Raw genomic sequence first — 16,086 nt, 5'->3', positions numbered from 1 at the left:
TTACTTATGGTTGTAACTGAGGACTTTGTTTTCTTCAGCTGTTTGGACACAATTCTAGGAAACTTTTACTGTGTATGCTTTTTTTGTCTGGTAATAAATGGGTTTATTGGTCAACTAAAGATTATTTTTTTCTTTTTTTGTTTTTTAAAGATTTTATTTATTTATTTGACAAAGAGAGACACAGTGAGAGAGGGAACACAAGCAGGGGGAGTGGGAGAGGGAGAAGCAAGCCTCCCGCCAAGCAGGGAGCCCAATGTGGGGCTTGATCCCAGGACCCTGGGGTTATGACTTGAGCCAAAGGCAGATGCTTAACGACTGATCCACCCAGGTGCCCCAAAGATTATTTTTTTCTAAACTGTGATTTCTGTGTGTGTGTGTTTTTTTAAGGAGATTTATTTGTTTATTTAATTTAAAAAATTTTATTTATTTGAGAGAGAGAGAGCACGTGTGGTGGGGTGGGGGAGAGCACAGGGAGAGGGAGAAGCAGACGCCCTGCTGGGAGCTGGATTACAGGACCCTGAGTTCTTGACCTGAGCTGAGGGCAGATGCTTAACTGACTGAGCCACCCAGGTGTCCCTCTTTTTTTTTTTTTAAACCAGGGTGGAAGAAAGGGTTGTATTTTAAAAAGTCAGTTTATGTCCCCAATTTTAATGCCTTTTATTTTGAACTAAAATGGTCAAAAATGAAATATTTATCGTGATCTGGAGTATTTTAATTTGTAACAAGTGTCAGATGATAGTTTAGGGATTCTAAGAGTACTAAAAAGATTCTGAATTAGAAATTTCTCAGTAAACAGATAAAAAACTTTTTGATTCTCCAAAACCTCATTAGTGTACTCTTTTCTGATTTAGATTTTATGGTTTTTCTGTTTACATTTACCTTTATCCATGTTAAAGCAGCTTTTGTTAGGCACATTTTATTAGGTAAACAACTTTAGTGCTAATGTAATTTTAAATTAAGAGACCAAATAGTTTTCAAATACTAGCAGCTTCATCACTTGCATTTACATAATTAGCATGATAGTTATAGGACCATAATAATGCCCTGTCAGGTAGGTCTGATAGCACTTTTATTAGAAAAGGCTGGATTGATTGTACTTTTTAGTAATTTTTTTAAGAGATATTTTGAACAAATTTAAGTCTTCAACTTGAAGTTTCTCCCATGTAGATTTTGGTTACATGTTAATTTGATTATTTGCACTGATAACTCATTTTTTATTTTTTTAAAATGAGACTAAGTTACTTTCATTTACTCTTTTTTTTCTTTTGTTCTTTAACAGCAGGTTCTTTTCTTCTATTCCAGATCTTTTATGCCCTCAGGGACATTTTCTTAGAATTTTTTTCAGTACTTTCACAAATCTATTTTACTGATGGCTAAGGGAAAACCAAATAATCATTTTTTTTCTGATTCTCACCTGGCTACCCTGTGTGCATGTGTGTGATTTGTTTAGTTATTTGGATTTGAAATATATAATAGGAGCTAAGAAACTCTTATCAGAAGACTTGTTCCAGTTTTATGATATAGCTCTGTTGTCAGTAAAGTGATACAGAAATAGATTTTGATTTAGAAAACTTCATGTGCAGTTTTGAGGCTGACTTTTTATTAAGAACATTCTCTGTCATTTAGTGTGTATCACGGTATGGTTTTGCTTGGTTTAACCTTTTTGAAGGAATTGGTTTAATTTTAGCTTCTTTTACGTAAAATTTCTAGTTCATGATGTGATTTTTATTTAATAGGGAGACAGGTATATCCTAGAAGTAAGCTTTTTTTTTGTTTTAGATGTTTTGATAAATTCCAATTATTTATTTATTTATTTACTGACCCATTCTCCCAGTTTTTATGTGTTTATGCCTGGCACTGTATTAGGTGCTGAAAACATAAGCATGAGTAAGATATAAAGTAGTTCTTACTCTGGAGAAATTCTTTTTATTGAGGGTGACAGACCTTGTGATATGGCTAAAATGCTTTATAGCAGAACTAGAAGCTTTCATTGGGAAGTCAAGGAAGGTTTGCTGTCCTTCTGAGTATGAAGGGTTAAGAGTTAGCATCTGATGCTCATTACAAACTAGACGTGGTAGATCCATAAAGCTTGAGGCTTTATATGTAGCAATCCATACAGGCCTCTCATCAGTCATATAGCATTTGTGGTATCAATATTTTATAGACGAGGAAACAACCACAATGAAAAATAAGTAAATTGCCCATGATTAAGCTGCTAGCAGGTAGCAGAGTTAGGCTCTGTACTGTTTGTTTCCTAGAATCTTATTATTTTTATTATCTATGTGATTTCCAAATTGATTTCTGAGCTTAATAGGTAGATAGGGAATTGCATTGTTTTTTTGGGTAGGTTGGACAGTAGGATTTTCATACTTTCCAAGAAGCATACACTTTAGAATAGAGGCCTTTAATAAGGGCTGTACGTGTTTTTTTGTTGTTGTTGTTGTTGATTTGGTTTGGCTTTGTGTTTGAACAAGTGTTAGCATGTGCTAGATCAATACAGAAAAAGTGCTCAATAGGTAGAAAGCATGACTTTAATACTGGTCTCCAGTAACACTAGCTTGGGCATTGTTGGTGGGTTTCTGTTTCTGGGAATAGTTTTCTAAAGCAATGTTGAAACCTTTTTATAGACTTAAGGTGAAATAGAAGTCAAGATATTTAAAGTCTACCAATCTGATAGAAAAAACCCTTATGATGGAAAATAAGTTTTCTTTTTGACTGTATATTACCATAAGGGGATTAGAAACAGAGTTTTCTGAGGTTTTCTAAATGAAAATAGCTTTGTTTTTTCTGATTAGAAAGATGATATACTCTGTAGAAAATTCAAGTAATAAAGAAGAGCATAAAGAAGAAAGTAAAAATTAAAGCCCAAGCACCTGAAGGTAATTTTTGTTAAAGTTTTGGTGGCCACACTTCCATATTTTCTCTATGTGTATAGACAGACCCACATATTATTTTATGTAAATTAAAATCCTCCTGTAAGGTTAATGTAACTTGCTTTTTTATCTACTACATTGGGAAAGTTATTTCATGCCAGTATATGTTTAATATCATTCTTTTAAAATAGCTACATAGTATTTTATTTTTTGGATGTTCCATAATTTTTATAACCTTATTAATAAAAGATTGAAATTTCTAATTTTCTTCTTTTATGATAGATATGTGGATCTGGATAGGCATCTTTCTCAGTATACATTTTTAACATCATTATCTGATTCATAGCTTAGGGTAAATTTTAAAAACAGTGATTGCTATGTCAAAGGGTATATACATTTAAAAACTTGATACAGGTTGTTAAATTGATTTCCAGAACAGTTGTACCAATTTACATTTTTCAGCACTGATATATGAGAGTGTTATTTTTCCTATACCCGTGTCAATTCTGAACACTGCCATTTTACATCTTTGCCAACCAGATAGATGAAAATAATATCTTCTTGCTTGTTTGAATCATTCATTTGTTCTTTCATATTTACTCATTCAGATATTTTGTCAAAGTGCCCATCATGTGCCATATGTTGTCCTAGGTACTTGGAATATGTCAGTGAACAAAATGGACAAAGACCCCTGACCTCATTCAGCATATGTACTAGATGGAGATAGATAATAAAACAATAATTGTAATAGGTAGATAAAATATTAGAAGATATGTACTATGAAAAAAAACGTAGAGAATGTTAAAGAGGTAAGGGAGTCCTTGGGAGTGGGATGAATTGCAGAATATCCTTGGGATATATATTTTAGAATGTATGTGACATAATTGCCAAATTTAATTTTGGAAAAATTTTGCTTTTTTCCATTATCACTAGTCATGAGAAAACCAATTTTCCCAACATCTACTCACTAATGGTATTAAAATTAATTTTTAGTTTATCAGTCTAACAGATAAAAGATGTGTTTTCATTATTTTTTTTATAATTTGGCTTTTTTTTTTATAGATTTTATTTATTTGAGAGAGAGAGAATGAGAGAGAGAGAGCACATGAGAGGGGGGAGGGTCAGAGGGAGAAGCAGACTCCCTGCCGAGCAGGGAGCCCGATGCGGGACTCGATCCAGGGACTCCAGGATCATGACCTGAGCTGAAGGCAGTCGCTTAACCAACCGAGCCACCCAGGCGCCCAATTTTCATAATTTTTTAATCTCTGTTAATAACTACCAAGTCTCCCCCCCCACCTGTAACTACCAAATCTTCCTTCTTCCCTCCCTCCTTACAGCTTTTCCTTCCTTCCTTCTTCCTTCCTTCCTACCTACCTGCCTACCTACCTACCAAGATTTATTTATTTATTTGAGTGGGGGGAGGGGCAGAAGGAGAGAGTCCTAAGCAGACTCTGTGCTGACTGTGGAGCCCAGCGCAGGGCTCAATCCCACGACCCTGAGATCATGACCCAAGCAGAAACGAAGAGTTGGACGCCCAACCAACTGCGCCACCTAGGCGCCCCACCAAATCTTTCTTAAGCCAACATTGGTCTTGAGCTTTAGACCATCTCTAGCTGCTGATTGCCCTTAGTATGCCACACACATCTTTCAGTATGTACTGGACTGTGTCTCCCCTTCTCCTGTGAGTCTGGTGAGCTACCATCATGCAGGTATTACAACTAGAATTGGATATCATCCTCAACTCCTTCCTCTTTCTTTCCTATGTATCTAGTCAATGTCTAGGTCCTGTGAATAAGTCTCATCTCAGGCTGTTCCTTCTCACCTCCTCTGACACTGTTCTTGTTTGGATTATCATTAACATCTCATGCCTGGGTTATTACTGCAGACTCCTAACTGGTCATCTTTCCTCCTGTTTTGTCATCTTTCAAACCTTTTCCTATACTGACATAGTGATCTAGAGTTATCTTCCAAAAACATGTGTATGATCATATCACTTCCCCTGCTTAAGCTAATATGCTTCCTCCTTTTCTTTAGTGCGCATTCCAAACTTTTAACATGGTTTACGAAACTCTTTGTAGCTCTTCATAGTCTGATTCTCCTTCCCTCCTCTCCTCCCTAACCCCAGAACCTTTACCCATACATTGCCCTAAAACCTTAAAAGAAGCTAACTGTATGAACTATTACTCCAAAGGGCCAGGGGCCTTTGATCCTTTGTACATCCTGTTTTTATTTCTTAAAATTTGTCCTTTCTGCCTCCAACCTGTTCAGTTTGTGCTTTGGTAACACTTTCCAGGAAAGCCTTGAGTCTCTGATTGGAGTGTCTCATAGCATTCTGTACTTAAACAGTACTGCTTGTTAATCACACTGAATTATATTAGTTGTATATTTCCTTTTCCCACTCAATACTGTTCAAGTATGAGCTCTATGATAACTGGTTGTTAGGTATTCAGGGCTGAGGGACTTACCATAGGAAGCATTCTCCAATTATTAAATGAATGAACACTAAAAAAAAAATGTTATGTTTCTATTTTCTTTTTGAATTATCTGTTTATGTCCTTTGCCCAGGAAGCTGTTACACGCAAACAATGAATCATGGAACACTACATCAAAAACTAATGATGTAATGTATGGTGATTAACATAATAAAATGAAATTAAAACAAAAACAAAATACTTATGAACATAAGTTCTTTATACATTAAGAACTATTCCTATTAATGGCAGATTCTTTGTTTCATTTAGTTGTTTGCCATTTGGTTCAGATTGTAATTTTTGAGTTACAAAAGTAGATTTTTATGAGTTTAAAAGTACACGAATCTCTTGTTTTTTCTTTGTTAGAATTAATTTTGTTCTGTGAAATTAGGATCTGAATCTTCCCTATTTTAAAACAGTATTTTATAATTCATCCCTATTCCATTTATTTTTTATGTTTATTATCTTATATGAAATTCTTTGAACTACAACGACTTTTTTTCTGGGCTACCTATTATATTCTGATCTATGTTTTCTTTGGTGTATTCTACATTATATTCTATTATTCTATTCTGTAATATATTTTAATATAAAGTAGAGTACATCCTAACGCAGTGGTTCAGCTTAGCAATTACATGGACCTGAATGAGAATTTGAACTCTTTCACCACCCATTTGTACAATCTCATATCTAACTTCTCTGAGTCTTGGTTTCTTCATCTGTTTAATAAGAGGAAGCTTATATTTCATAGAATTGCTGAGAAAATTAAAGCTCTATGAAGTACTTACTACTAAAACAGGTTTAAATGTTCTGAAATTGGAGCTAGCACACTTTACCAAAATTTTCTTGATGTTCTTACTTGATTATTCTTTCGGATGATATTGTGATTAAGTTTTAAATTGTCCCTTCCTCAATTTTTATTTTTTGGATTTTGATGTGAATATTTTAATTTTTTTCTTATTTTTACATTCTAGTTAGTTAGCGTTTAGTGTAATACTGGTTTCAGGAGTAGAACTTAGTGATCATCACTTGCATAATATACTCAGTGCTTATTATAATAGGTGCCCTCCTTAATTCCCATCACCCATCTAGCCCATCCCCCACCCACCTAGCTCCATCAATCCTCAGTTTGTTCTCTATAGTTAAGTCTCATATGGTTAGCTTCCCTCCCCTTTTTTCCCCTTTCCACTTTGTTCATCTGTTTTGTTTCTTAAATTCTACATATAAATGAAACCATATGGTATTTGTCTTTCTCTGACTGACTTCGCTTAGCATAACATACTCTAGCTCCATCCATGTCATTGCAAATGGCAAGATTTCATTATTTTTAATAGCTGAATAGTATTCCATTGTGTATATATACCACGTCTTTATCCATTCATCACTCGATGGGCATCTGGGCTCTTTCCATAGTTTGGCTATTGTCGATAATGCTGATCTAAACATAGGAGTGCATATATCCCTTTGAATCTGTACTTTTGTATCCTGTGGGTAAATACTCAGTAGTGCAATTGCTGGATCTCAGGGTAGTTCTATTTTTAACTTTTTGAGGAACCTCCTTACTGTTTTCCAGAGTGGCTGCACCAGCTTGCATTCCCACCAGCAGTGTAAGAGAGTTTCCCTTTCTCCCCATCCTTGCCAACATCTTTTGTTTCTGTTTATGTCTGACAGGTGTGAGGTGGTATCTCATCTTGGTTTTGATTTGTATTTCTCTGATGATGAGTGATTTTGAGCATCTTTTCATGTGTCTGTTGGCCTTGATATGAATATTTTAAATGTATGAAATAAAATACCGTAACTATAGTTAAATGGGTTGGGAAGAATTGATATCTTTATATTCAGGCTCATTATGTATATATAGTTTCACACTTTTGCTAAGAATATTTAATAGTGTTTGTTTTGTTTTATTTTACTTTTGCATTTGTGAATAGGATCTCCTTTCCTTCTTACATTGGTTATTGATGGTATTAGGAAATGTTTTGATTTTTCTATTTCTGTCTTCTGAATTGTTACTTTTGGTAGGTTCTGACAGTTATTAGTTGATTCTCTTGGATTTTTTTAGTGCATAATCATATCCTTTACAAGTAACAGTGTTTTCCTTATTTATTTCTGTTCCATTTTTTATTTGCTTTGTTCTTATTGCATTGTTTAAAATTTCCTGCATTATCTGTAGTGATAGTAGATAAACTTGTTTCATTTATCATTTTAATGGTGCTGTAGAATCTTGAGAATGCAAGTTGAATTCAGTTTAATATATTTTCCTAAATTTGCTTTCTCTGTTGTAGATCTTTAGATATTATGTATTAGGATATGGGCATTTAGTTTTTATTGGCCGAAAAACCAAATTTTCCTGCTCCTGAGGAAGTCCTACATTTTTTTTCTATCTTAAAAATTGTGGTAAAATATACATAAGATTTACCATTTTAACTATTAAAAAGAAAGCCTTACATCTTGGATAATCTTCAGATATACCAACTTCTTTGTTGAAGTGGGATTCTTAACATTGACCTTGGATAATTAATAGTGTCACACTAATGCTTAGGGTCTGAAGCATTTTCCAAGTTAATACATATGATATGATAGGATGAATACCCAGGTATTTTTACATTGTTTTTTCTATACTTTTACATCTTGGTTATTAAAATGATCAAAGAGATCAACATTTTAAAACCATAATTAATGAAAAAAGTGATTCACTGTACTTAAAAATTAAGGATAAGAGAAAGTTCTGTTAATTTGGAGTTACATTTTTAGTGTAAATATTTTACCTAATATTTCATACTGATCTTCAGAATGTATGGTTTTGAAATAATTATCATGTCTTACATGTATTGCAGGTCACCATATCATCAGCCAACCTCTTACAGGCCAAGATTATTGCTGTCTGGAGAACGAGGTTCAGGTCAAACTTCTCACCTTGCTCCAGCACTTTTGCACACTCTAGAAAAATTCTCTGTGCACAGACTAGATCTCCCAGCACTTTATTCAGTTAGTGCCAAAACACCTGAAGAATCATGTGCACAGGTAGGTTTGTACCAAATCAGAGTACTTCCAACTTTCTTACTGTTTATATCTATGTAGTGTTTATAAAGTTTTTTCAAAGAAAGGTAATATAAATATTAACTTTTTGTTGGTTATTCATTAACATTCAAATACTAAGGCCAAGGATCCTTTTGATCTATATCATGTATAAAGGTGAGCTCATAGTTTCCCCCATGATACTTCATTCTTTCCTGAAATTTTAATATCCTCTTTCTTATATTAAAGTTTTATTAAACACTGTAGAAAGGAAGTTTCTTTTGCCTTTTTCTGATCCTCTTTTCAACGCTGTGGTTTCAGAGCCTTTCTAGACTTCTGTCTGTACTTAGAGCCTTACTGAAGAGGAAATGATAACCAATTTGAGATGCCAGGATTTAAAATTAATGTAGAAAAGTGATAGCAATTTAAACATTATATATATTTGTGTTAGTAGTCAAGTGTGTTTGATATTTGATTTTCAGCTACTTTTATGTTTGCTGGTTTGTAAAGTGCAAAGTTCTAGTGGGGCTGTTTGTATTTCTTGAGGTTTTACTATATAACTATGAATTTATTTCAAGTGTGTCATGATGGAACTAGGGGCTAGGGGAATAAGTTTTTTGAGGGGACCATGTCTTCACCATCTCTGTGTCTCTGACACAGTGCCCAGCTCATAGTAAGTGCTCATTAAATGTTTAAGTAATGTTTCTTATAAATAAATTAGAGGAATGTCACTTTCTACTTTGATATTTAGCCTACTTTTAAAGATTAGGTGACTAGAGTAGTAACACTTATAAGAGCATTGCACATAATTTTTTTTTTTCAGATACATTTTATAAATACTTAATACCTGCACATATAGTACCTAAGTGAAAACCACTCTGTACGTTGTAGCAAGAAATGTGTATTTTTTTAATAGTCCACAGTGTTGATTTCATTTCTCTTTCAATTACAGTTGCCTGGGTATCAACATCCTAGTAACACTTCACTACTTAGAAAGCCCTATTTTTTCCAAAACCCATGGCTTAAATAAAAAGCTATATACTAGTAATTTGTTCCAAGTTTTATACATTTAACTCATCCTGGCTGTGAGTGTTTTCCAATAATGATGATTTGTATATTTGTTCATATTTTTCCTTTTTAGTGACACAAAATTACTGCAGTTTATATGCAAGTAAGAGAATTACTCAATACTTTTAAAAATAAATCCAGGGGAGCGAGAATGTAAACAAGACACTAACTGTGGAAGAAGAAATTGAGTATCAAAAAAAGCACTAAATCCAGATAGTTTCATGGGTGAATTCTTTTAATCTTAAAAGATAATTTTATTTTATTTATTTATTTTTTAAAAAGATTTTATTTATTTATTTGACAGAGACACAGCAAAAGAGGGAATACAAGCAGGGGGAGTGGGAGAGGAAGAAGCAGGCTTCCCACTGAGCAGGGAGCCCGATGTGGGGCTCCATCCTGGGACCCTGGGATCATGACCTGAGCTGAAGGCAGACTCTTAACGACTGAGCCACCCAGGTGCCCAAAAGATAAGATCATTGTAATGCTAAACTAAAATACAGAGAAAACCCTAAGACTAATCTCACTTAGGCAATGGTCATAAAGTAAATACTACAAATGGATTCTAGTAGCACATCAGAAGAGTAATATACCATTATTAAAGCATGCAAAATAGATTCTTTTAGACATTGAGAGATACAAATATTGGAACAGACACATTGAAGTTATAAATATTTGCCTGTGATATGATTGTATATTTGGAAAACTTACAGGATCTACTGAAAAATTATTAGGGACAATAAGAGAATTCTGTAGGGTGGACATTTTCAAAGTTAATGTAAAACAGTTTTCTTTTAGGGGCACCTGGGTGGCTCAGTTGTTAAGCATCTGCCTTCAGCTCAGGTCATGATCTCAGGGTCCTGGGATCAAGCCCTGTATCTGGCTCCCTGCTCTGTGGGAAGCCTGCTTCTCCCTCTCCCACTCGCCCTGCTTATGTTTCCTCTCTCGCTGTGTCTCCCTCGATCAAATAAATAAATAAAATCTTAAAAAAAAAGTTTTCTTTTATACACATAGTAACAAGTTGGAAATATAGTAGAAGAAGTAGTCCCATGTAAAATAGCAACTATTAACTAAACAATTAACAAATTAAACAGTTAATTTGCAGAGCCTAAAAGAAAACTAAAAATTCAATGAGGAGGACAGTTGAATAAATAAAAAGCACAGCTTGTTTTTTTAATTACTGTACTACAATTCAAAATATGTACTCAATTTAAATTGCAAATTGATTAAAATATCAGCTACTTTGCTTATTGCTTGTAGCCTTGGAGAAATTGCTTAACTTCTTTGGGCCTTAATTTTCTCATCTGTGAAATGGAGATAATGATGCTACATAAAGTCGTTGTAATTATTAAAATAAGCTCATCCAATAGGGATGGCATGTAGTACCCAGTAGCTGTTAGCTGTCATCATATTTATCACTACTCCTACAGCTTCTTTGCACAACTAAGGGCTGGTAAGACTCAAAATTGGGAAGTTGTGAGTTCTTTTTTAAATCAATGTGTAAATTAAATGCAATCTCAAGTATAATGTACCCATAGTTTAAGAGGAAAAGTTAGAAAAGGGCTTTGTGTTTCTTCTAGAAAATAAATATGAGGGGTGCCTGGGTGGCTCAGTTGGTTAAGCATCTTACTCTTGATTTCGGCTCATGTCATGATCTCAGCGTTGTGAGACTGAGCCCCGCATCAGGCTCCGTGCTGAGTGTGGAGCCTGCTTAAGATTCTCTCTCTCCCTCTGCCCCTCTCCACTGCTTGTGCACATGCGCTCGGGCTCTCTAAAAAAAAAAGAAAGAAAAGTATGAGCATAGCAAGGACAGTTCTAGAGGGAAAAAAATAGGATGAAGGGAGCCCTTCCAGGTTTTTAAAAATGTAACAGAACATAGTAATAAAGAATATGTACCTGTGCAGGGATAGACAAAGTAATAGAAGAGAGATTGAACACTTAGGCCTGTGTAGAAATGAGAATTTAGTATCTGATGATGATTAGCGTATGATGATGGTGAGAATATGATGATGATGGTGATGACATTTGTTGTTATAGAATAGATGAGTTATTTAATAAGTGGTCTTGGAAAACTGACTCTATGAGGGGAAAAAGATAAAACAAAACTGGATTTCCTACCTTTCTTGTGGTCCCCAAATTCTAGATTGTCAAAGGAACTGTAAAAAGAGAATTCACAAGGTCAGTATATTTATAATCTTGAATATGAGGAAGTAGTTTCTAAACAATAAACACAAGCCAGAAAACATAAAGATACAAACAAATTTGACTTTATAAAATTTAAATTACACATGGCAGAAATAATTATTTTAATAAAATTAATAGACACAACCTGGCGAAAAAGTATATTTGTAACACACATGTCAAGGGTACGTTTCCTAAATATACAAAAATATGTTAAAATCAGAAAGAATGACAATGACAACTTAATGTAAAAATTGGCAAGATAGCATGCCATTTATCGGAAGAAAAAGGACGCCTGGGTGGCTCAGATGGTTAAGCGTCTGCCTTCGGCTCAGGTCATGATCCCAGCGTCCTGGGATCAAGTCCCGCATCGGGCTCCCTGCTCCTTGGGAGCCTGCTTCTCCCTCTGCCTCTCTCTCTCTCTCTGTCTCTCATGAATAAGTAAATAAAATCTAAAAAAAAAAATATCGGAAGAAAAAAATAGAAAAAGCAACCAGTAGAAGTTTGAAAAGATCCTTAGCCTCACTTATAGCTGAAGAAAATGCAAATTAAAGCAACAGGATACTATTTTGAAACAACTGTCTGGTTTGTAAAAATAAAAAGCTTGGGGGTACCTGGTAGCTCAATTTGTTAAGCATCTGCCTTTGGCTGAAGTCGTGATCTTGGGGTCCTGGGATTGAGCCCCACGTCGGGCACCCTGCTCAGTGGGGAGCCTGCTTCTCCCTCTCCCTCTGCAACTCCCCCTGCTTGTGTGCTTTCTCTCTCAAATAAATAAATAAATAAAATCTTGAAAAATTAAAAAAATGAAATGATTGAAGATGCCTGATGATTTTGGAGTGTAGATTGGCGCTATTTTTTTAAATTTTAAGTACATATACCTTTTGGCCCAGGAATTTTACATTAAAGAATTTTTCTTAAAGATGTTTTAGCTGTAAATAGTCACTGCTGGATGTATAAGGACATTTATCACAGCATCGTATAGCACTGCCAAACTAAATAAGACCAACAAACTAAATGTCCTTTGATGGTGGGTGGGCTATGATAAATTATGGTATATCCTTACGTACTATGAAGCTATTAACAAGAATGCGGTAAATTTACATAGGAGATATATATGAAAGGAGATATTTATGAAAAAAGCAAGTTGTAAATCAATCCATCAAAATATCTTTCTGTAAAAAAAACCTTCAAAAATTTATACTTATATATAAATAGAAATTTTGTCCAAGAATACCCTAAAAAACTTAATAATCATTGCTTTGCCTTGGGGGAAGGAATATGGAGAATTGGGGAATGAATATAACTTTCTCATTTTAGTTTACACTCTGCTGTACAGGTTGGATTTTTTTTTTTATATGTATTTTTGACAGTATCAGGCAAACTAAAGATAAAATAACTTTGAAAGAGGATAATTTTCAGAGTCAGAGGGTATTCTGTCTATAATTCTTTATGGCTAATATGTGTATATACATGTTCATAAATCATTACTGACTTATATTAGGTGAGGAAATACTTAGGAAGCATTGTAGTGAACTATATGTTGGTGTTGCTGGGATTCTAGGACTTTTCTTGCATTCTAATGGGCATCATTGGGCTAAATTTGAATTCTAACTGTATACTCTACGTCTCTCTCATTTCTTGTCTTTTACTACTTTTTGTTGTGTTCTTGGGGAGGATGGAGAGAGGTGTCCTTTGGTAGTGGAAAAGAACAAAAACCTAGTATTTATTGTTCTGGTTGTATTACACTGTATTTAGTACATCAAGACATCTCATCTTTGCTTTTGCCTACAAGGTCCTGGTTTAGAAGTAGAGCTTAGTTTTGAGTGACCACACCTGGGTATCCAGACTGCCCAGGGACTGAGTAGAATTTTGTAGATGCGGTAGCCTGAGCTCAGACTTCTTCTGAACATTGGCCAGAGACTAGATAAACTGTCCTGGTTAATCCCTGATTATTTGTATCTTACGTACATATTTAAAGTTATTTTAAATTTGTAAATATATTACTGTCTCTTCTAAAAAATTATCCAAAAGGAGACTGTTACATTATAAAACTGAGGAAATTTTTTTTCTTAATTTGTGGAGCTATTAGTGGGTAGAAGAAGGTATAAGAGAGCGTATTAGTCAGGAGTAAAATGCTGGAAAAATTATCTTCCTTTGTTCTCTATTCCCTTTCTTCCCTTTTGCCTTACTTTGTTGAGAGCTAGTCTTCCTGTAGGCAGGATTATCTCTAAATAGATGTGGCTCAGTCTGTGGCAAATTATTCTTTTGTGCTTTTCTCTTTTCCCCAGCCTCTAAGATACCTAATATAAATTAAATTGGGTTATTTAATAATGTGACACAAACATGAAAGGTAATCTTAAAGGAAAGAAGTCTTAAATCACCTTTAAAGGGCTGTATTTATATATGTGATAAAATGGAAAATGGGAAGAGCCCCATTTATATTTCTTTATACATGTTTAATTCTATGTCTGTTCTTTAAGACCTATCCACACATAAGTATATATATGAAAATCTTCCTTTTCTCCTTCATACTGCCTCAGCTGATGATGAATATTACAAATTGTGTGAAAACAGTAGAGGAATTCGTGTCTACTATAGGATTTTCTCTATTAAGATTTAGTCAATATAAGAGTTGTCTGGGGGTGCTTACTAAAATTTCTGATTCCCTGGCTCTACTCCCAGGGTTTCTGATTCCTTAAATTTGGGGTGAGCCCTGGGAATCTTCACTTTAAACCTGCATCCGGGTGTTACTGTTCTAGGTCTTGAGTAGATCACACTTGAGATACAGTACTTTGGCCAATCACTGGACACGAGGTATTTATTACTGAAAACAATTGCCAGAGTTCATAAAGTGGTTGTGTGTGTGTGTGTGTGTTTGTGTGTTTGTGTGTGTCCCTGTATCTATCTACCTACCCACCTGAGTGTTTTATAGTCTTCCAAAGGTTCTGGAAGGAAAATAGAAAACTGGGGTAGCCTGGAAGATTTATGATTGTTCCATTAAGTTCACAAGTAATTATTGAGCCCTACAATAAGGTTGGAGGTGTTACTAGCTGTACTAAAAGACTTACTGTATTAACACTCTAAAAAAACCAACAGCTATGATTCCCCTTTTCTCACACCTTCAAATGTATTTTTTTTGCCTTTTGTATTATTTCTACTGTTGATTTAGGAAAACCAGGATTGATGAGCATATCATATCTTATCTTTTTTGTTAATTCAGAAGTATGATTGAATTGATAAATTTATATATTCTCTGTCACAGGGCTTGGAGTTTGGACACTATATGGTGTTACAAATAGTTTCAAATGGTCAATAAGGGTCTTTTTTTTGGTGAAAATTTGAGTATATTTCTTTTCCCAGAAAGAAATTGTATTTGGAAATGTTCAGGGGAAATCCTTTTTGGTTAAATAGCATGAAGGAATTAAGATATTTACCTATGTGTATTCTTTGGATGCTCTTGTGTTTGTATATAAGGATTTCTGGATTTCTCCATAGCAGTCTGTGTATACTTTGGATACTCTTGTGTTTGTGCACATGGATTTCTGTGTTTTACCATAGCAACAACTTTTTTTCCTTGAGTTGTAAACAAATTAAATTATCCTGGTCCAGAGTTTATCACATTTACTGAAATTCTTGAAATTCTTAGGCAATGAAAATAACAGAAAAGAAATTTGGGTGATTTAATTTTCATAAAATGTTGCTTTATATTACAGTCATCATATAGAAACTCTAGTATAGTTATATTTTATAACAGGCTGATTTTGTATGCTTATAAAGAAATTGAGCACTTTATTTCTTGAATCTTGACCCTAGACAGTGCCTCCTTTTCACAGAGATGCTTGATAAATCCTAGGTAAATAGAATATAAGTGGAGTAAAGTGATAGATATGATATGAAGTTATTAGTAATGCAGATATATTATTTGTTATAATACTTTGTGATAGCATGGTATAAGGAATTAAACTTTTTTAATAGTGCTTTTTATTATAAAAATCAAGAATATTTTAACCCCCAAGATTTTTCTTTTACCTATGTTTTATAAATTTTAGCACAAGAGCAAGACAAATTCTGGAAGTTTATGGATGACAAAAAGTTGTTTCCCTCTTTCTTATGTAGCCCCTTTTAGGAAAGTGAAAGCTGTACTAGCTTGGAGCTGTCTGCTTCATTCACTTTTGTATTTAAAATTGCTCTAGTTCCCAGTTTCCAAAGAAGATGGCTTGTTATGGGCTGTATGGTCTTAATTTTTAAAACAGTAAATTTTCATGCACTACACTTTAATTTGTTGGCTGAAATACTGACTTTACAGTTTAGCTATTGAGATGATAAGAACTCTTATAAATATAGGTGCAGTTTATGTAATTAGTGCTTCTTTATATGGATACCTTTAACTTCAATGACCTGATTTTTCTCTTTAATATCTTAATATTCAGAAGAAGTAGTTTGTGATTTTTTTTTTTAATAAAGAAATTTTTAAAAAA

At 34.1% G+C, this 16,086-nt stretch overlaps 1 protein-coding gene across 3 annotated transcripts in view; it reads left to right on the top strand.

Annotated features, from left to right (window-relative positions):
* ATAD2B (ATPase family AAA domain containing 2B) overlaps positions 1 to 16,086 on the top strand; it is a 160,539-nt gene that overhangs the window by 88,834 nt on the left and 55,619 nt on the right. For all 3 annotated transcript variants that reach the window (XM_035000670.1, XM_035000669.1, XM_035000668.1), the window contains exon 18: positions 8,182 to 8,368. In XM_035000670.1, the coding sequence (XP_034856561.1) occupies positions 8,182 to 8,368 (187 nt within the window). The remainder of the gene's footprint in view (positions 1 to 8,181; positions 8,369 to 16,086) is intronic.

This window comes from Mirounga leonina, unplaced genomic scaffold (assembly GCF_011800145.1).
Source record: "Mirounga leonina isolate KUSES-001 unplaced genomic scaffold, KU_Mleo_1.0 Mir_125, whole genome shotgun sequence".
Classification (NCBI taxonomy): Eukaryota; Metazoa; Chordata; class Mammalia; order Carnivora; family Phocidae; genus Mirounga; species Mirounga leonina.
Note: the sequence above shows the minus strand (reverse complement) of the source record. Positions and strands in the feature narration are given on the sequence as shown.